General features: G+C 38.6%; 1 protein-coding gene across 2 annotated transcripts in view; it reads left to right on the top strand.

Annotated features, from left to right (window-relative positions):
- The first annotated feature begins 8,171 nt into the window (after positions 1-8,171).
- The window catches only part of TANGO2 (transport and golgi organization 2 homolog), a 167,728-nt gene continuing 154,143 nt past the window's right edge, over positions 8,172-21,756 (top strand). For both annotated transcript variants that reach the window (XR_011338663.1, XM_069871114.1), the window contains exons 1-4: positions 8,172-8,297; positions 14,199-14,287; positions 16,154-16,273; positions 17,266-17,380. Coding sequence is in view for 1 of the 2 variants with exons in the window: in XM_069871114.1 (XP_069727215.1) it covers positions 8,242-8,297; positions 14,199-14,287; positions 16,154-16,273; positions 17,266-17,380 (380 nt within the window). In the remaining variant the exon portion in view is untranslated. The remainder of the gene's footprint in view (positions 8,298-14,198; positions 14,288-16,153; positions 16,274-17,265; positions 17,381-21,756) is intronic.

Raw genomic sequence — 21,756 nt, forward strand, 5'->3', positions numbered from 1 at the left:
GTTTGACTTACTTGTCCCTTGCTTTATCGAGATCCAATTATTTCAGTGCTAACTGGAGCAAACTCGCTATCTGTTTTCATTATAAATACTCAGTTAATATTTTAAATGAAATGGCTAAAGGGTGGGCTAGTATTTTTCTTTGTAATTGCTTTAGTGTGTCTGGCAATGCTTTGGTGCAGTTACATACCCATCTTATTCACTACTTAAACTGATTCTAGATACAGTAACAGGATATTTACCATCACAGCAGCTCTGCCCTTGGAAGTGGAAACAACCAGACCTGTAACATACGTGCAGTAAAGTAGATGGGCCTGGACACTGGTGGTGCCCAGAGAGAGCAATTCCGAGTGAACCTGAATGCTGATAGTGAGCATTAGGCATGTTTTTTTGTAAGCTTGTTAAATACGGTAAAATAAATAACTTTTTGTTAATAGCAGAACTAAGAAAAAAATTCTGTTGTCATTGCCTTATATGTTCTACAAGGATTATTGGAACTACAAGCTATAAGCTTGAATTGAAGCTGCTCTTGTGTTGCAATGTTCATTTGGCATCTGCTGTCTTGAAAGAATCAGATGTATTTTTTCTTAAGTAAGGATAGTTACAGGACTTTTTTCATCTGCTTAACTGCCGTGGGTTTGTGTTTATTCTTGGTCCCTTCTTTCTCCCTGAAGTTTGTAGGACATCTCTTGCCCTGTGGCCCCTCTGAGTTTTGTTCCGGGTAGGCAGTAAGCTCAGTTACTGTAGATGTGGTGGGAAGGGTGAGAATAAAACCACAGGTTTTTAAGTGATGATTTCAGTCCTTCCATCACAGGAAGTTAAGTTTAAGAATATAAACTATATGTACTGTATCACATCAAAGGCCCATATACTCTGATGCTCTTTTTCCGAGAGGGCCTAGAGGAAGATCTCTAGGGAAAAACATAAGAATAGAGGAAGTAGTTCTAGTTAGTACTTCCTCTAATTGCTTGTAACAAAGACTCTAGTTGAATAAGGAATGGAAAATGGATTTTTCTTGCCCCCTAAAAAAAAAGTTTCATGGTGGCTTCCTCACTGGAAAAAAAAACCCAAGCCCTAAGAACTGTGAAAGCTAACAATAAGTCTTTGCCTAAAAGGAAGTAAAAGTCTAGCAAAAGACTCTGGATCTACAGAAGTATGTTAGAGGACAGTTGCGAATGGTCTTGAGAAACTGGGTGAAAGGCTGTCTTACTCCATCTCTTGCAAACTTTTTAAAAACATGTTGTGCTGAGAGGTGGTATTTATTGGTCCTTGTTTCTCTTGGGAGCTGCACAGTGGACTTAATGTAGTAAGATGTCAGACAGAAACTGGGGAGCTAAAAATAGAATTAGCTCATTAAACTTGGGAATGGTGTGCACCTTAAGTGTTATTTTCTGTGTTTTTGTAAGTGTTCACCTCTCCATTGCTGTCTATTGCAATGAAGACTGACTCTTCACCTTGGCAGGGTTGCAAATCTTCAGTTAGTTACAAAACGTCTTTATGTATAAACAGAGCAATCTCAAGGTCATCAGATTATGACTCTTTCTATTTCCTGTCATCTTCATCTTAATGATTAATATTGATACAGAGGAACATGTGTTACACAAGAAGTGCAAAAGCAAGTCAGCAAAATGCTTTTAAAAATGCAGCTGGGAGAAAACTGATCAAGCACCTCTTATTTTCTGTAATTTTGAAGTTCAGTATAAAAAAATAATCTCATTCCACTACTGAAAGAAAATGCATCCAATTTTTTTCTTTCATGGGCATTGGAGGAGTGTAGTGCTCAGTTTCCTTTGGACAAATCTGAAGAAGCAGTAAAATAGTTTTAGACTCCGCTGACCAGGAGTTATTGTTGTGTTACATAAAACTCAGCATCCAGTGACTAATGATCTTTAGCTGTCTCTTAGACTGCACCGGAACAACAGCTTTGGATCAGTAGAGAAGCAATTGAGATCGCTGTGGTAGCTGACAGATGTTATTTATGATCATTCATTTGCACAAACAAAACACGTAACAAATGGCTTCGTTTTTCAAAGGCTGCTACTGGGACTTCTTAAGGGTAAAATGGTTTTATGCCAAATTGTGAACTGATTGCTTGTAATCAACCGAATGATGGTAGAGCCCTATGAAAAGAAGATACACAATTTATCATGTTTTGGTCTCTTGATAGTCCCTCTAAACCCTACCTTATTCTGGCATGTATCCACCCAGGCTTTTAGCAGATCGTTTCAAGAAGGAAAACAACACACTGTGCTGTCTAACAGCATACAGTAGCACAGAATAAGAACGTTAAGTTACTTTAATGTTATTTCCAAATCAGCGGTGCCATTTGGAGCAGAACAGTTAATTACAGGATGTTTGTGTTTCTTGTCAAGCTGGTTCGTGTGTATTAGGCATAAGTTAGACAGCAAACTAGAAACATGTAACAGAAATAGGAGATTGTTGCTGTCATTTCACCCTCGATAACTATTGCCTTATTGACTAGGAATAATCAAACTAGATTTTATAAAAGCTCATTATCCAGAGAGCAACAAGTCTCCACTACTTCCACCGTATGGCAAGGTTCTTTCCCCCCATTCTGCAGACCTTGTGGGCTTGCACAGAGTGCATATTCTGGCTGGTGGTGTGCCTTCTGATATTCTTTTTTGAAGATGTGTTGTGCAACAGCTTAGTCTTTTTTTATTTGAAGTCCTTTTTTTTTTTTTTTTTAATTAAGCTACCTCCTGTGCAAGGATAGTTCTGAGGACACGTTTTATGCTGAAGTGGAGCTAGAAATTTGGCTTTTGATCGAGCTTTCGACTTGCTGTGGGAGCAAGCTGCAAGTGTGGAAGCTAGTGCTGACCCGATCTTTTTCATCTTCTTCTCTTGTTGATCTGTAGGAGGCTGTAGCTGAATAATGAGAAGGCTGCGAGTTGAGCACATCTGCTTTGTAATGGTAGCTCTGCACAGTGTGCTTGGCTTATCCCCATTGTTGCAGCGCCCTCTTTTATGTGAATATGAGATTGAAAGAATGACATCTGTATGGAGATTTTTTTTGATGAAATGTTTATGTACTTCTCACGTTGCTCACAGCCTCTCTTCGGGGTTTTTTTTTTCGGTGATTTTTTTTTTCCCCTCTTAATGTTTGTTAATTGTCTCACATTTCAGACTATCCGAGTTTAAGTCTGACTTTCAGTATGTATTTACTGAAGAATCTTCATTTCACTTCTGGCCCTGGCTATAAAAGCACAACAGTTGTGGCAATTGCAGTGTCAGCTCTGATCAAAGAAGGTACCAAAATGCATTGGTAGGCTACTTTGCTGGTGAAGTATCGCTGCTATTTTAAGGTGCAGCTCTGTTTTAACTGGCTTAATCACTGCTGTCTGAGTAACAAAAAGGGTTGGAGTGTTTATATAGGCCCTAAAAACTCTTATGCTTGTTTCAAAGCCAGCAGGTAGAGCCCAAGATAAATAGTAATGTATTGATATTTGAGATGCTAAAAGCGTAAATGTAACTTAAAGAACTGTAATCGCATCAAGTAAAGCTGATGGAGTGACAGGATAATACTTCTGTCAAGGCAATTGTACCAGATAATAATGAATATAGATTTTAGAAACACATCAAAGCGAAAGTATTAATCCCTGTAGATAATTGAGGTGACTGTTACACATTTATTCTGCTACTGTTTTCTGACCAACAGTTTTTGTAGACCAGTAACTTTGCACCAACAGCTGTACTGAATCGATTATTTGAAGGGAACTCAATAAATCAGCTAATGGAGCCTGAAATCTGTTTATTAAAATAGTAATCTTATGAGTCATAATTGAATTGTCAACAGGTTTTTATTCAGTAATCCATTTAATTATCTGGCAGGACACCTAATGAGTACTGTGAGCCGTATCCCATAGTCAGCAGAGCAGTCAGCGAGTTGCCCATTAAAACTGCATTTTACATCCCTGCTTTCACCAAGTGCCCTTCTTTGTGCTTTGTCAGAAAAAAAAGTGGTAAGGGTTACCTGCCACAGTCATGCTGGTGCTGTAAATGGATACCTCTGAACTGTAAGTTTGAAGGGAGTCTCTTCTGAGCTGAGTGTCGTTTCTGAAACAGTCTGGCGTTGCTTAATTTTTATACATGTCAATCTTGATGCTCACACTGAGGAAAAGCTGAAAATGAAGCTGTCGTATTTCTGTTGCTGTGAAGCAGGGACCAGTGAGCAGTAGTGAACAGAATTATTCTAGCATATTGCTTGCTCCGTGAACCATTCTATTAATCCATTTTGTTTAATTTGTTTTATGGAAATAAGTCCATTTCTGATGGGCAGCCAGTAAGATATCCTTGATAGTGGAAACTGTAACCCTTTACATTCCCAAAGACGAGCAAAGTTGTAATTACAATGGAACTGCTTACTAAGCTGTAAGTCACTATATATTTTTATAACAAGTTGCTCAAGAGACAGGCAAGAAATTATCTAGTTTTATTTTTTACGTAGCTTTTTAGTATACGTGTGAAAGACAAACTAAAGCTCTTGGACATTATCTGTCTTTTATTTTAACAAATACTGTCTGCCCATTTTTTGTGGAAGATTTTGCAATTTGAATTCTCGGAGTTGTGGTTGGATCAGTCTTGTGTTGCTGCATCTTTTACAAAGACTTTTTCTATTACTAATTCAGAGCCTTTTGGCATCATCTTGTTGCTTCAATCACTGGCTAATGAATGGCTCTGGTGGCTTTCTGGTTCAGAGACAAAAGCTTTACTTCTCCAGTAGGCTGCAGGTTGGGGAGAAAAGGAATGTATAAGATTAAAAAAAAAAAAAGAGCTGTAAAATTGAAATCTGCATAATTGAAATCACTAGGATGTGATAGACTTGGTTGTTTTGGTGGAAGTGCAACTAGCGGTTGCAGAGCTGATACGTATGTTAGAGTCTGCATGTTCACAAACGTGACTAACATGAAAGAGTGTCTCTTTAAAATGCTACGACCAGGTTTAGCTTTCCTGACTGCTAATGTTGAGTGTGTCTGTTAACAGAAAACTCGTTGCTTTTCATTTTTGGTGCACTGACTTATTTGTGGCTTTTAAACACAGCCCACAACTCTTGTTGTCGAGATACTAGGGGCAGGGGAGGCAGGGAGCAGTTGTCTCCAGAACTCCCCACCTCCAGAACTTGGAACAGGATGGAGGATGCCTTGCCTGGCCACAGTTGTGTTTCGCTGTTGTTCCTTCTGCTCCCAAATTTATGTTCAGTCAAGGATGGAGTGCCTGTTCCATTGACTTGTGGAACTGTCTGTGAGAAGATTGCTTAAAGAACAGGACACCAGCAATCAGGCAGCTAAAGTAAATCTTTGTTCTTAGTTATTATTGCAATGTTCTAACTGTAATGTTTGGAGCAGGGATTCAAAGGTCTTGTCTATCCTGATTTGAATCTCTTATTATTAATGACTTCAGCAAAAAGTTTCCCTTTCTGAAAGGGGGGAAAAAAACCAACCTACTCTTTGGTTTCTGGGTAGCCAGTGCACTGAGTTACCTAAGCAACAACCTCAGACATTTGTGTTGGTTGGGAAAGACAGATAACTGCTGTTTGCCCAAACCGCACCAAATGCTTGTGATATATAGGATTGTGCATCCTTGAGATAATTATTTGGGAGCCCAGTCTTCTAATGGGGAAAATCTGCCAGACTTGATGTTACCCCAAGTTCCCATAGTTAACCAACGCATGGTTCATCCACTCGGCTGGTTGGGTTGACGACTGTAGGGCAGGGACTGTTTGGAAGGTGCTGTTAAATGAGCAGAAGTGAACAGTCTTTGTGACTGTGTTCTGGCTGCGCGTTAAGCGTGCTGAAGAACCTGAGTCATGAAGAAACCCGTTGTCCATGTTCTTCTGGGGACAGAAAAATTACCAAATGTCAAAATAAATGTCCAATGACAAAGCAAGTAGCTAGAGGCAGAGTGTGTTTGGTGGTGAGAGAAAGGCGTAAAGCAAGGCAAAAAGATTCTGGACTGAGACAAAAAAAAAGGTTAAAAGAAAGGTAACTGGTGCAGAATAAAGAATAACATAATGTTCCAGATGAGAAATCATTCTACAGTTTCAATGCTTTCTGGTAGAAGAAATGGGATCCTGAATAAAGGAACTAAGGTAGGATGTAGCATATAGATACTGTTGGGATACCTGGACAGCATCAGAAACTTAAATTAAAAAAATTAATATAAGAAGTTTTAGAAGTACCTAGAGTTGTGTTATGTTTCAGTTGTGTTACCTGGAAATAGCACTGTGCTTTAGTTCATAACTGTCTGCTGCTCTAGGAAATTTGTGCTCTGTGATTTGAACCGTGACTATAATTTTGGTTTGCTTCAGAATCCTTGTATGAGTTAGGATGGAAGGCGTGAACAGGTCAGTGTTATTTATGCTTAGTGACATAAAGCAACTGGGATACAAGATCTCGAGTTCTGTGAAAAGCTAACAAGATCTGTATGTAGAAGATCCAGGTCTTCAGAAGTGGTAGTTCAGTTGCACAAGTCCAGTGTGATCAGTCTATTGAGTTTTTTGCAATAGGAGTCTGAGAAGGGTGGTAACACCTTCTTAAGACTGATTAGATTTTCTAAATAAAGCTGCCTATGGTACTTTTTAAACACTTGTCTAGTGAGTCAGTTACCCAAAATTCAAGTCTGCATCTTCGGTTCGTGATTCATTTCTAAACCAATTATTTTAGGATTAACTTATTTGAGGTGCAGAAAGCCTATGGTGTGATTTAATTATGTTTTCTCTGATGCCTTACTTTGTAACCTGTTAAACAGAAAATAGTTTGGAAAGCTAGGCTATCGTTGCTTTTAGCTAGTAGACTATGAAGTCATGTTGGGAGGCAAATTACTTCTGTCACAGAACAGAATTTAAAATACTTTAAGATAGAGATATAGCCATACATAGACGTTCTTGCACTAATTTTCTTTTGACTTGACAAGTGTGTCAGGAGTGTTGCACCTCTTTTTTTAGTTATTTCATTTCCTGCAACAGCGGTCTCTTTGCAGAATATTAGGTGGCAAGACTGAACTTGAGCCATGACAGTGACAGCAGGCTTGTTGTGGTGCTGAACTGTGACTTAAGAGGAGCCAGCAGCTCCTGGCAAGCTGTTAATTAACGAGGACTGCACTACTTCTGGTAACATGCAGTGTAGTCAACATTATCCCATTTCCTGGTATCTCTTAGGATGAATGATGTGGAAATTAAAGAGCCAGAGAGACACTTTTTGCGTATCTGGAAATACGATTAGAAATCTCACTTTTTGTACAGAAGTTGATGCAGTCACTGGGTTACTCAGATGGTCTTAGAGTCGTGCAATCAAATTCTACTTGTCCCCCTCCCCTCTTTGTCTACCTAGAAAACTTTTGCATGGAAGAATCTCTCAGCAGCAGTATGTGGGTGTGTGTGGTTGGTTGGTAACACTAAGAATTGTTTCAGTAGCCACAAAAAAGTAAAGATCAGGCCATGGTTTTATTATCAGAAAAATTTTGCTTGGGGCAGCGCAGTATTTGTAAGGAGTTATGTGGTTTTGAAACAGAAAGCGTGTTTTCTCAGGCAGCTGAGCGTAGACAGAGTTTAACCATACCGTAAGTGCTGGAAACTATTCATCAAAATGTACGCTTGGTTCCAGGGCAGTTTTGTTTGTAGCTGATGCCTTTCCCGATGATAAACAATTATACTTTTTCCTGGACGTTAATAGCTTGGCCTAAAGTATACTTTATTTATAGGTCTGGAAGTGTCTTTTTTCCCAGGCTTTTCAGGCTTTTTTCCCAGCTTCTGCAGCAGTTTGAGTCTTTTCTCTTTTATTCTAACAGAAGCATTTTGCCTTACTTAAGATGGGGGATGGGGTGGGTGGGGAGAGGGAGTAGTGGTGCTTTATTGGGAGTGAGTGGACATTTATTTAATAGGCTCTTTTCTGTATGGCTAGTGTTCTGAACTTCCAGTGTCCTCCTGATGCTTGCTTCTTTACTAAAAATCTGAATTAGGAAGCATAACCTTGAGACAACAGCTGCAAGAATTCTGGTAGTAAACCATTCATTGAAAAATATCTGTTTTGGAAGTTTCTGTTTTATTTATTTATTTTAATTGAGAGCTATTAGTGAGAACATTGCAATCTTTAAGCTCCAACATAGAAACAAGGTTATCTTTATAATTCACAGTATAATGGATAATCTTTATTTACTTTGTAGGCTATTGCAGAATGACCTTGCACTGAGCCTTGGTGGACGAAACAAGATTGAAACATCAGTTCTTCAATGTGCATCCTTCTATTCAAATTTGACCCCCGACCGGTTTCAAAAAATGCATACAGGTAAAGGTGGTTCTAGTTAAGAGACTTGCTTCTATATTTTTTTTTATGTTATTTGATTTTGTAGCCAATGTTTAACCCAGAAAGTCAAATCAGTATTAGCTGTTTATGTTTTTGTAATGTTTAACTTCTTGATTTTCCCATTGGAGGACTTACTGTAACCTTTTGAGAACCCTTTGTTTTTAGACTGTCAGAAGACTTGGGCTTTGTAATCACAGCGCTTTTGCTGGAGGTCTGTTGTGGTGTAGGATAAATCCTTTAATACTGTAATCCAGAGTTTGAAAGTCCCGTCTTCTACTTGCTATTTAAAATCACGATTCCCCTTAGTTTTGGGGCATCACAGCTGTAGCAATGAGGTTCAGGAAAAGATGTAGTTTCTTTCTGAAGGGCTTTCAGTTTGAAACCAGCAGCTCGAATTCAGCCTGGAAAGTAATGGGCAGATAGTAGAGAAGCAGTATCACAGTTATTGATCGCTCTGTGTGTTAACTTCTTCTCTGTTAATAAGTGCTGGTCAAGTCTTGGAAGCCAAGAGTTAAAACACTGTGAACCCAGAAGTACTAACACTGAAACTTAACTGCTTAGGTAACTTCTGCTGCACTTTGAATTGCTGCTTTGTCCTGTTTCCTCCCAAGGACAATACCACCTTGTTCACTGTGTAGTTCCCTGCTCTCTTATGTGTTACAGCATGGCTACCACTGCTCACTCTTCCATGGTGTTTTTGACGGAACTGGCTTGTGGATAGGTGCAGCTGCTTTTTAACATGGATACGTGAGGCTAAAGCTAGTCATGCTTTTGAGACAAGGTGTAGTTAAAGATTTCATGCTCCTGTTTGTCCCAAAATTAAGTACTTACGCTGTCAGAAAATGCTGGAAATCAAATTTCACTGCTCTCAGATGGATTATACTCCTGTTAATGTAAACCAGTAGTGCTGTGAACTGGAGAATAAGGAACTCTTACTAAGTATCCTAGCCTTCCGTCTCCCCAGAATCTACTTGCAATTAGAATTTTAGGTAATAAACTAAGTCATGTCAAAAATGTAGGTAATTAAATTTAATTAAAATGTAATTAAATTTTTAGGGAATAAAGTAATAGTCCTGTGTTTGAGATGTTTAGCCAAAAGCTTAAGACAAAACAAGCATCTGTGCTTCTAGGAAAGTTTTTTTACTGGGTGTGTTCATGTCATGCAGTGAGTTTCCCAAACATCAAGTTTCCTGTAATAATTTTCTCCTTAATTACACCCCTTACTTTTTAAGGCTTATATCCAACAGCAGTATTTTGGAGTATATCCAGTATGTAACTGAAAGGTAGCACTTCAGGCCAGGAGGAAGACTGCAGAGTTCTACTGCTTTCTGTATTTATACGTGTTGTATAGGTTCCATGTTACTTTGTGGGGAACGAGTATTGGTATTCATCCAGAAGCTGTCAGTCAGTATGCTCAGTAAATCAATGAAAGGCGCACTGCCTTGTTTTTCTGCCCTTTTGTATCGAGAAGCAAATGCTATTCTATAGAAAGAAAGGAAATGAGAACGAAAATGTCAGTTGTCCATAGAGTGCATCCCTTTCTGTATCTGGAATCTGCCTAAAAAGGGTTTCTGTTTATTATGTGACTGGTGCTGAATTAATATATCCATTTATTTGCTCTGACTTTCTTTGTGTTGCTAGTTAGCGAAAGATAGATTCGTCAATTTGATGCCTCTGGGGAAAATCCTTTAGATGTAAACTGTAGTTACTTGCCAAGTGAACTTTCTGCCATGATCAGTATTTAAAAGCAAAACTTAGAGGAGTTTGCTTGCTATAAAAAATCGCATCAAGATTGAAATTATTGACTTTATAGCAGAAAACGGCTTGCTATCAGTGTCAAAATAGGAAAAAACTTTTGAGATGTTCTGGCCCAAATTCTGGAATATTTTGATGTATTTAATTTTCTTGGTACCTTTTGTTAAGTGATGTCTTGCTCTGTACCTCTGAGATAAATGACTGAGCCATGTGTTTTGGTGATAAGTGTCAGGCATTAGTGTTCTTGGTGGCTGATTTTTAAAATCGGATACGGAACTGTAGTCACTTTGTTTTTTTTTTACCTTAACACACCACAACTAAGTATTTTTCACCTTTGTTTCAGCTTTCAGAAGGACATAGGTCTGAATATAAGTTGGGAATAGTACCCAGCTCTCCTCATTCCCAGAACAGACATTAGGCCAAGTTGCACCTCTCTATTCCGGTCCCTTGCTAAGTACAATTTTCCCTGACGACTTGTGTGTGTTACTCTGTGCTGTAGCTCTGTTTATTTAATGGTGACATCTTGGAACGTGGGATTCCTGTACCTGCAGATGTGGTACACATTAAAACGGGCATCTACATTTATTTTTCTGGCTGTCCTCTACTTTGCATCCCTAACTCAAGGAAAATGTCTACAACAGGCATTAAGAGTTGAGAAAACAACTGTGTCACTGGCCATTTCCTTGTAGCCAGTGGACTTTCTCACACTAAACCATGTTCTCCAGAACACTTAATTTTCCATCCAGGCTTTGGTTTCTGGAGCAGTACACAGGCCAATTTTCTTGAGCACCTAATTAAAAAAAAAGCTCACAGCTCACATTTATGAAACACTAATGAATCTCTCTCTTCTTGTACCCTTGCGACTCTATGTTCCACCCTTTTTCCTCTGTGTACTCCCTACAGGCCTATTTGTAGTGAAGTTTAGTGCAGTGTAACAAATGCTTTACTGCAGTCCATTATTACTGTCAAAGGTAACATGCTGCCTTTACATCTTTCTGAACTATGCTGTGTGCGTCTTGCAAATAAGTACGTGTTTCAAACTTCAAAGCTATAATCAGAGTCTTTTTATGGAACTGAATTACATTGTAGGAAATTGCTTTAATGGAATGATTTCTCATGTTTTCATCCCTGCCTCAACATTAAAATAAATTTTAATACGTAAATCCCAATGCAATTGAATTATTTCAGCTATAAAAATAGCTGAATTGTCTTTTTGCAATTTATTAGAAGATGAGGATCACTTAATATTGCTCGTTTTCAGTATGATTATGTTTCATAAAAGATAAAATGAAGATGTTTTGATTATAGCAAACCTGTATGCTAGCCTTGTGCTAAATTTAATAGTCTGCATATTAAACTTGAGATGGGGAATATTCCATTGCACCAGAAAGACTTTGCTTATTTTTAGTATTTGCGTACTATAAACAAACCATGGTTTTGTGTCAAAAATTATGGAAGAAAAAAATGTAATTGGAGACTCAGAAAATGAGAAATGTACTTCAGGCAAACCATTTTTGACAGCAGAGTTGTTCGTTTAAACAAAAACGTGCATGAGGAGGATGTGTGCTGTAAAGGGAGGATATTCGAGCAAGGTGAGAGAAACTTGGGAAATCACCTGAAAGCTTATAGGTCAGAGACTGGAACCAACTAGAATAAGGGAAATAATGAAAGTCTGAATTGAATAGTATTATGATCATTTGGCATAGGAAAGATAAAAATACAGATGTGCTGTTCTTTCCAACAGATATTTCGTCGGGCAAAATGTCAAGTGTCTTCCTTACAGAACGGATGCCACTGATGTCAGCCTTTATTTTCTCTGTAGCTGATTCTAATTCATGTGCAGTATTTCCAATGTGCAACTGGCACCTTGTGATTGTGTTTTAAAACATTGTTAATGAAAAGGTGACTTTGCAGGAAAGCCCAGAATCATACAGAAAAAGACAGTACCTTTGAATATTGAGTGAAGTAATGATATTTTGTTGGAGTTGATTCTTATGTGTTGTGACTTAATGATTAGAGAGAAGACTGCATGATGTGATGGTACCAAACGTGGGTTCTGCTGTGTAAATGCAATTGGCACACAGCTGGTGGGAGGAACTGAGAGTGAGGAGGATACTGAGCTTGTAGGAAACTGATGGAGAAAATCTGTAGATTTCTGGAAGATAGCATTTCATTAAAATTAAATATTAAGCAACATAGCTGGGGAGAATGGGGAACATTCACAATCTTGCAATTGAAATAAAGGCAGGTCTCATTACAGGCAATAATGAGCAGGCCTTTGGAAGCTCCAGCTGTTGGATCACGGCACAGAGCAGTAGAATTGTGTGCCAATGCGTCTGCAGTTGCCTGCTGCCCTGACTGCAGTGTGTGGCTTGCCTAGGGCTACAGCGGGCTTGTGCCCTTTGCTTGGGTCAGCTAAATCCATTATCTGCTCTTAGGGTGAGGGTGGTCTACCAATGAAAACCACTTTTCTGCAGTTGTTATTTTGTAATTTAAAAGAAAAGACTGAAGAACAGCATCAAATGAAAGCTCATCTACGGGTTTGAAAATGGAAGGGTCAGACTGCTGGTTCTCAGCACAGAAACCCAGTAACGTTTCTAACTCAAGCTTTTATTTACAGCCAACCTCTATCTATTTGATATTGTAGTGAGTCATGAAATTTAGTTTTTGATGCTGTCTTCCATTACTTTTAAATAACAGAAAATACTAACTTTCTCCCTTTCAGAAGGTATTTGTATGACCTGTAGGGAGTACACCAACAAGCTGCTTTGTTTTAATAACTTCTGCTGGATGAAATGGACAGTTTTTGCTCTTCAAAGGCGAAAACCCGAGACTGTTCCAAATTCTTCTGAAGCCCCTGGCTGTACTGACTCTTTACATCTTACCTGCTTTACATTCACAGCCTGACTGACTTGAACTGTTGTTACTGAATTTGATCTGCATTGCTGCCAAGCCTGGGACTCTTGAGGAAGACCTGTCCTATCTTGTATGTCCGTTGCTTCTTAAATATCATGTTGATTTGGTCTGGCAAGTCTGCTGGTGCGTTTTACAATAATTATCAAAGTACAGAGAGAACCAGGCATAGCTAACGGAGTTTTCTGTTGCTGCCGTTTCCTAATGATGTCTGGTGCTTTTTTAGTATCTGTTTGTTTTCTAAAATTATCAAATTTTAGGTGACACATGGAAAACTGCAGCACGGTTGTTGTCAGAACAGCACTTTGTCTTGTGGAGCGATGCATTTATCTCTAAGTATAAATAATAGATTTCATCTGGAAGCATTTTTCAATTGCATGTTATTTTTTATAACTTCTTCCTTCCTCCCGATTGTGTAGCCTCCAGGGCTACGTGTAGTTTCTCTCCTGCAAGGGCTGACTTTCAATAACGATTCAACTACTCTGTCCTGCTGTTCTGGTAGTAGGCAGGTTATGCAAGGAGCTACACATGCAAAAAAATATACCACAAAACAACAGACAACATAGGGGAAAAAGCCACCCCACTACTTCGTTGTTACAAAACCCCACGCCTTTTCGCTTTACTTCTCAGCCTCCTTGAGCATGCTGTCATTTTTCAAGCCAGTTTCTGTGGGACTGGACCTTTGAGACTATTAAACCTATCTCTGTTCTGAGAACTTACAAACACAAGCATCTGACTGGTATCTTTGAACCACACAAACAGAGCTTTAAGTGTCAAAGTTAGATTAGAAAATACTGTGACTACATGATCCTAAGTAAAAACACACTCTCGTGCATCAGACTTTATTAATGTTACCTATAAATCTGTCAATAACCTCTATGTTTTCTGTAAGCTGTAACTTCACATGCTGAGGAATCTTAAGGTTGCTAATGCCATCTTAATTCCATCTCTTATATTACGAGTTGTATTCTTTGAAAATAACAGCTGCCTCTACAATGAGACAGACCTGGTGAGTGTCTTAAGACCCTGAGAAACAAGGCTGCTGTCAATTGTCGTTCTGCCTTCCCCCTGAGTGATAAAGGTGAGATGGGATGATGAACGTTGGTTTCATACTTAAAATGAGCTAATGATGTGGCAAGAATTGGATTCTGTTCCTGCCTGTACCGTGAAGTTCCTATTTGTAAGTAATAGTGCTTTATTCTTTGTGTTCTACAGGCTTATTCTAGCAGCTAATAGAGATGAATTTTACCACAGACCATCCAAATCAGCGGATTTTTGGGACAGCAGCAATGAGATCCTTAGTGGTGGGTATATCTTGTTGTTTTGAGTGGGTTTCATACAACTCATATGGGAAATATGTCCCAGATTTTTTGCTCTTGGGGTGGTGGTGTTGCAATTCTAATAAGAAATTTGCTTCTTCTATGTTTCTGGGGAAAACATGTCATGAGTTTGAAGAATGAGTTATGCTGCTGTTATCTTATTTGTATTTTAATATCTTGCATTTTTTCCCCCCCGTTTTACGTGCAGTGGAAGTACATCAGATTAACTTGTCCATCCCAAGCAATTACTTGAGCTTTGTCAGATCTGCCAAAATACCTTTTAAAGTAGGTGTAATTAGTTATTCCACAGACTCGTTGTCTGTAATAGTGACTTGAAATCATTAAACCAAGCCTCAAGAAAGTGAAAACTTTCTCATTTCTTACCAGCTAATAATTTATAGGCTACAGAATAATTTTAGTTATTGATGCAACAGTTTATTAGCTTTCACGTCTACATTTTGCTGAACTGATAGTATAGTCACTCAGCTGTCTGGTTCCCCTTTGTAGGCAATCTATCCGTAGTCATTTTTAAGTATAATTAATACTTCTGCCTCTTCTCAGAAGCTCTGGAAGACAAAGTGTTGTTTAAATGCAAGATTTTAACTTTGCAAATACTCTTTGTTGATATTATCTGTTATTGTCATTGGTTGGGAGACCTGTGAGGTTAAATTACTCCTACTGCACTGTAGCTCCCTTCCTTCTGAAGTTCTGGCTGAGGTTTGTTTCATGCCAGACATTCTGGGTGCTGCTTCCTCTGCTGTGAAGGAGTTTAAAACAAAGAAACAAAAAATCCTGAAAACATAAGAGCCTTCAAGTTTTGTCTTTTATGCCCTGGTCAGCTCTGTCCGTGTTTGGCATAAGAATCTGATATATTTTCCATCCAGAGGGTCTGTCTGTGGAGATCCTGTGAATATACGCCTTTGACTTAATTCTGTTATCTGAAATGAAAGTAGCGAGTTGAACTGAAATAAATCAAATTTATTCTTTATGTGACTTAAAAATGAAAAAATATGTTGCACTTACAGCAGTCTCCCTTTCCCAGAATTGCTGAGTGCTAGTCACTGGGCATTGGTCAGCAAAGCTGTATGGTTTTTGTTGTGTGCCCTTCAGTTAAAGCAGAGAATAGCAGTGAAGTGTTGTGTCAGGATGTGGTATGTCTAAACTTGATATTGAAGTTTTTAGCTACTGGAGGAAGAAAGGAGTTTCTGAATAAAGATACTAAACCTCTTCCTTTGATCGTCTAATGAAAGTTATCTTATGACATGATTCAGAATTAGAAGTTTTCTAAGAGTATACTTCTTATATTGAACTAGTTTTTGGTTTTCCATTAAATGATTCCTGTTTAACAGGAACTCATAAATAGTTTGTAGGGTTTTGGGGGCTTGTACTCCTGAGAGGTTTGGCTGTGGGCTTCACTTTTGTGGGTCCCCTTATCTTTCCAGAGTCCAAGATCATTATTAGTTACCTAACTTACTCTGAATTTTTCTGATTACATGTGAATTTAAACTTGGAAATATTATTAATAGTGTGAAATTTTGCTTTTTAGCTAACAAGCATTCTAGGCTTATTTAGTTTTGTATGTATTTTATAATATAGGCAAAGCTTTTTTTTTTACATTTAATTTTCATATTGTCTCTCTTCCAGTATTGCAGTAGCTTGGAAAATATTTGACAGTACAGAACTCGAGGACAGGTGCTTTGGGTGGGCTTACCTCACCTGCCTAAAAAGACAGTCTTGTACCTACTGCATTTTGTTTGGTCTCACCAAGACTCAGGATCTGCATTAATAAATTCTGGTTTAAGCTTGAGATTTTTTTTTTTTAGAAAGCCTAACTTTTTCTTATTCCATTAGGTCTGGATATGGAGGAAGGAAAAGAAGGTGGGACATGGCTGGGAATCAGTAAGAAAGGCAAGATGGCAGCCCTGACAAACTATATGCAGCCAAAGATTGATAAAAATGCGAGAGGAAGAGGTATGAAGGAGCAGAAATAGAAAAAGAAGAAAGTGAACAAACAAGCCGTGGTGTCCCAGTAAAACAGTGATGGTTCCCATATTAATTTTTTTAGCACCGCTTTATGTACAGATTAAATGATTGTGTGCTGTAAAATGAATTGTGTACTGATGTGTTTGAGTACCTGTGTGGGAACTTGGCTTAGAAAATGATATTCTAATCTAGCAGGCAAAAGTAAAACAAGATGTAGTGCCTAGAGCCTGAAGTTACGTTCTGACAAGAAATGCATCACCAACTGTCTTCTCTTGACAGCAATTCTAATTAATAGTCAGAACAACCAGACAAGCATTGAGCTAGATTTAGATTACTGTAGACTTTTAAAAATGTTCTTGTTCAAACACCTAAGGGAAACCATGCAACTTGGTTTATGCTGGAGTTTAGCCGCAAAGGTTATTGTGGTTCCTTCTCCCCACACATTGATAAAGATAGGAGCAGAAATAATAGGAATAAAAACTCTTTGGAAAGAGTGGATCTGTGGGGTTTTTAAAGCAAAGCTAGGTCTGTTTGTATAATAATTGTCATATGGTACTGTGTTGGGAATATGTTGCAATGGCAAAACACATTATACAGTGAAAGAAACAAATCATATAATTTGTGTTTATTTTTAGGGTCATATATTGGGGAAATAAAGCAAGACAATAAAGAGTTTGGCAAGGTGGGAGGAAAGGAAAGGCATATCCGGAATAGCATAGTTAGTAAACATGAATTCTGTAGAAATGTTAACCAAGAGCATTTTGCCAGAGTTCTTCAGAGTAAAAGTCAAGCCATTAACGTGAACATGATGCAGTGCTGTAAGACACTTAAAGGTTTGTTGTTTGGTTTGGGTGTGTTTGTTTTCTACTCTTAAACCCTGTTGGTAGCAGGAATTTTGTGTCTTACTGTTTGCTTTACCAAGCCTGTCAGGGTAGTGACTTCACACATTATGAGTTGGTCTATGTACTTCTCTTTCTTAGGTGCTCTCGTAACGAACTTCTTGACTGCAGATCTTGACAGCTACTCTTACTTGAAGAAAGTTTCGGTAGAAGGACATCTTTACAATGGATTTAATTTATTAGCTGCTGACTTGAAGTAAGTCTATGAAACATCACAGTTCAAATGCCAGAGGGAGAAAGGTCATAGCAGTGATGTATGTATACTTCTTAACACAGAGGTATAATGATACAGAAGCCTGTCACGAAGTAAAGCTAGGGCTCTTTGCTAATTGGCGTGGAAGGTCCTAATGTTACTCTAGTCATAATTTCCTTAGTTATTCTTTCATCTTTCAAACACTGGGGGCTATCTTGTATTCTAAGCATTCTGACAAAACCTCTTGTGACTCTTCGCCTTATAGGCTGTAGTCAGTCCTTCCTCTGAAGGCCTGTATTTTGGAGAACACAAAACCTTGGCTCCATAACTTCTCAGCATTTTTTTTTCTCTGAATGGTGTGTACTGTGGCAGGATTAGAGCAGCTAAAAGCTTTCAAGGTATTAGTCCTGTCAGAGTGGATGTATCATTAATCTTTGCTGAAACATAAAAAAAATAGCATGTAACAAATGCGTGAATTTAAGTTTCTGTAACTGAAGAAAGGATGTTGGATACTTGATTATAGTCAGTGTGGTTGGCACACCTGTGTGTGCGTGCCCAAGTATATATGCTAATTTTTCTTTGCGTTATGCCTGGTTCAGAAGAATAGAAATCCAGGGCTAAGTCACCTCCAGACTCTGTGTCAGTTCTCAGTTAGATGCATACTTCACATGGGTATAAATTGCCAACAGCACGCTACTGCTTTGGCAAAATTTCTGCAGAGGCATTGATCTTGTTAGGTCCTGCATGATGTGATTGTCTTCTCCTACTTGGCTTTTCTGTAAGTTAGGCAGGTGCAGGGTTTGTAGTTTTCTGTTATTTTTGCTCTCTACTTTACCAAGTTCTTTATCCCACCAGATACTTCCCAAAATCTTTCTGTTGCTTAAGTTACTTTTTACCGTGGTCAGAGGATTTAACTTTTTGTGCTCTCTACTGCATGCTGCTGCCTGGCTAGATTTCATAAATTGGAAAGCTATCTGTAACTGAAGAAATAACAGAAGAAATAGTCTTACTGGGTTTTCAAGCAATCATATTTCAGGTGTTACCCAGGAAGCAGTAAGTTTGAGCTTCTTTTTCTAATTCAGGTAAACAGAATAGTCATAATGGCTGCAAGTATAATGATATTAAAGTAGATTCAATTGATGTTATTTAAGGCAATCATTCACGTGTTGATTTTGTTTGTTCATTTCTGCATGCTGAGCTGACAGAGAATTGTATGATCAATTGAATAGTCTTTCTGTGGTGGTGCAAGTCATAATTCCTTGCTGAGTATCACTCTGAAAGCTGTATGTGTTGATTTACTTCTCCGTTTTGACATGTCCTTAGCCTTGGATACCCTGATGAAATGAAATTCTTGGCGAGCTAATGATGCAGAGCAATTTCTATAAGATATGTAAACTGTCATTTTAGGAAATTAGAAGTACTCCTCAGAGAAATGTAGTATATAAATGGAAGCTACTTTTCTCTGTAAATAGAAAATGTTGTTGTAGTTGATGCTGTTTTTTTGGGCCATGTTACTGTTCAAAGTAAGTATTGAAGACTATTCTTAATGTGTTCTTCTGTCGTGTGACAAGCAGTGATTGGCTCTGTTAGAGTGGTGTGGAATGGAGAGGAAACTCAAATTGCAAGTGTAAATGAAGAAGTGTTGGCGAGAGGAATATCTGAGCCCATGATATTGCTGACTGGAGGCAGCACATTTAGAGAGATTTACAATGTTTGAGTTTTCAGGTAGATGTTTCGGGAAAATAAATGTTTATCTTCTCTCTGCATTATCGTGATGACATTATGCTCAATGATATAGGTGCAGTGATGTGAGAAGGAGAGCTGGAAACCACTATACGGGTTGTAAAAACTAGTTTATTTCTACAGCTTTGTGTGACTTATTTTAAACATGCATGGGGTTTGACACTTTCAGTGTTATCTGTTTGCTCTGTGCCATCTTGTGAAGTAAATTTAAACGTTGTCCAATTCTCTTTAAAAAGAATACTGCCTTGGAAAAAATACTTAGTAGTTTTAGTTTTCTAATCTTTTCAGTTTATCATCTTGCTGTACTTGCCGAGTATGAGAATCATGAATACTTATCCCATTATGCTACATGTACTTTTACGTTGAGTGTGTGGCATATGGCAAACTGTCTGGAGTCTTGCAGGGCTGCAAAATTAGCCTCTAAGAAGGCAGTGTTGCTACTCCTCCAACTTTGACTGTTAGTAGGTCTGATTAGAGAGGAACAAGGTTATCAGAGGTTGGAGCAGTCTCTAAGAAAAAGTCTGTTTAAGATTCATAGCAGTTTTCCTTCTTTCTCCCTTTGCGGTAGTATCTGGAGTAACAGTGAGCTGCTTTTGTTGATGATCAGGACAGCATTTCTGTCTTGGGGAAACCTGTGTTTATGTCCAACAAATCTCATGGCTGCAGTTGCTCAGGCTTTCATGGTTATCTCAGACTCATTAGGGTTGTCTCACTCGTGTTCTGTACTGCCAAGTGTGTAATACAGACTGCTCTGAAGGACCTTCTGAAGTGGCAGCTTCTTGTCACTCTCCCAGCAAGTTTGGGTTCTCTGACAGGTTGTAAGCTAGAGCCCATATTGTTGACGTGCAGTAAGATCCCTGTGCAACAGGAGTGAATCACTTTATGAGGAACAGAGGAATTGTCCCTTACAGAACAAGTCAGCTGGAGGGGGCTGCAGAAAAAGGCCTTCCTGCTCTTGCCTGTGACAGGCAGCTTGCAGTCTCTCCGGGGGAAATGTAATAAACTTTACCATCACCTGCATTGACTCATTTGGTAACATATTGAAAATAGAGATAATGTACTAGAATGTACTCTTCAAGATCTGATCGGAGAGGGAAGTGTGGCTGTTAACAGCTTTTATCCTAGATGTGCTGATGGATAGGACTGAGTCCCAGCAGAAACTGCAGATCCCCAAAACAATGAAGGTGGAACGTGTGTGTTTGGGGGAAATGGATATACAAATACATAATACAAAATAGATAATATATTGATATAGAGGCTATACATATCTTTTCTTAGCAGTATGGAAATCTATATCTGGTTACTTATGTAGCAACATCATTGATGAGGTAAAAAAAGCAAACTGATAAAAAGGTGTTTGGGAGAAGAGCTAACTGAACAGCTTGTAGTGCAGGACCTTATAAGATCAAAAATCTGAACGATGTGACCAGGTTTTAGAAATGTGGACTATTTCATTCCAAATGGTTATGAAGAGAAGGCTACATGGGAGGGGTGTGATTGCTCTCCTGAGATTAGAATTAGGAGCCTTTCCAGGGAAAACTGAGATGGAGTCAGGCTGCTGATGTGGAAAGAATGTAGATGGGCAAGTTTTCATGATCACTCTGCGAGCTCACTTACATTTCTTCTCGTGCATTGTCTGTCCCGATCCTGTGTTCGGCAGAGTACATCTGTCAGGCTCCTTGTGACGTCCTCATGAAAATGATGTGTCTGTATGTGTTCTGTACTACCACTTCTGAAATATTTCTGCGTAGATCCTCAGTCATTTGCGAGTCTGATGAGATGGACAATCCAGTGTCAAGAGAAGGAAAAAGTCTTCTGAAAAACATTTTTATCTTATCTCTTCCCTCTGGTGTCAGATTCTACCTGGCTCGAAAAATTAGGGCAACACCAAAGAAGTGTTGAGACACTGGCAATAAAACCAGAGGAGTGCTTTAAATCATACTTTGTATGCTGTGAATATTGAGCAGTATTGTTTTCAGCATGTTATGTCATGTTAGGTTGTATTTTTGCAGACATGTTTGGGCTTTATAGGTTGTGATCTGGGATGCGTGTGTGTTTTTTAGTTTCCGACCAGGAAGGGTTTTCTGATTAGCTCAGTAACATTGAAGCAAAGAAGATTAATCAGAACAATTGAAACTACCGTTCAGCTTTTCAGGCTGCAAATTTCATCTTTTCTCCATGCACAAAAAATACATGCAGAGGTTATTTGTAGAACAACTCAGTGTCCTTGCTTGTGAAATGTTCCGCTGTTAGAAGGTGGGTGCTCAGTGCCCAGGGGAGTGATCACTCGGTGACAGCTGTGCCCTGTGGAGCTTCACTGCCTCATTACTTTTTTCTTTTCCTTTCTGGTTACATTTTTGTTGAATGTGACTCAGAGCTGCCTTGAAATTGAAGCAGGGCTGGGGTGAAGAAGGGCATTGCTTTGTATTTCACCAGCATTAAGAAGTAATTCTGGCTAAGTCTGCATGGCTTTCTTGTTGCTATGAAGCATCTATTACTACTGAGATTTATGCTGCCTAGAGTATTTCCTAGAACATTTATTATTACTGCTTACATTTTTTGGACAGAATTATGTATCCAAGAGCATAGTTTTTTTTATGTAGTTTGAGTTTCTCTTCTTTCTGCTGTTAGCTATG

The sequence above is a fragment of the Phaenicophaeus curvirostris genome, chromosome 17 (genome assembly GCF_032191515.1).
Source record: "Phaenicophaeus curvirostris isolate KB17595 chromosome 17, BPBGC_Pcur_1.0, whole genome shotgun sequence".
In the NCBI taxonomy this organism is placed as follows: Eukaryota; Metazoa; Chordata; class Aves; order Cuculiformes; family Cuculidae; genus Phaenicophaeus; species Phaenicophaeus curvirostris.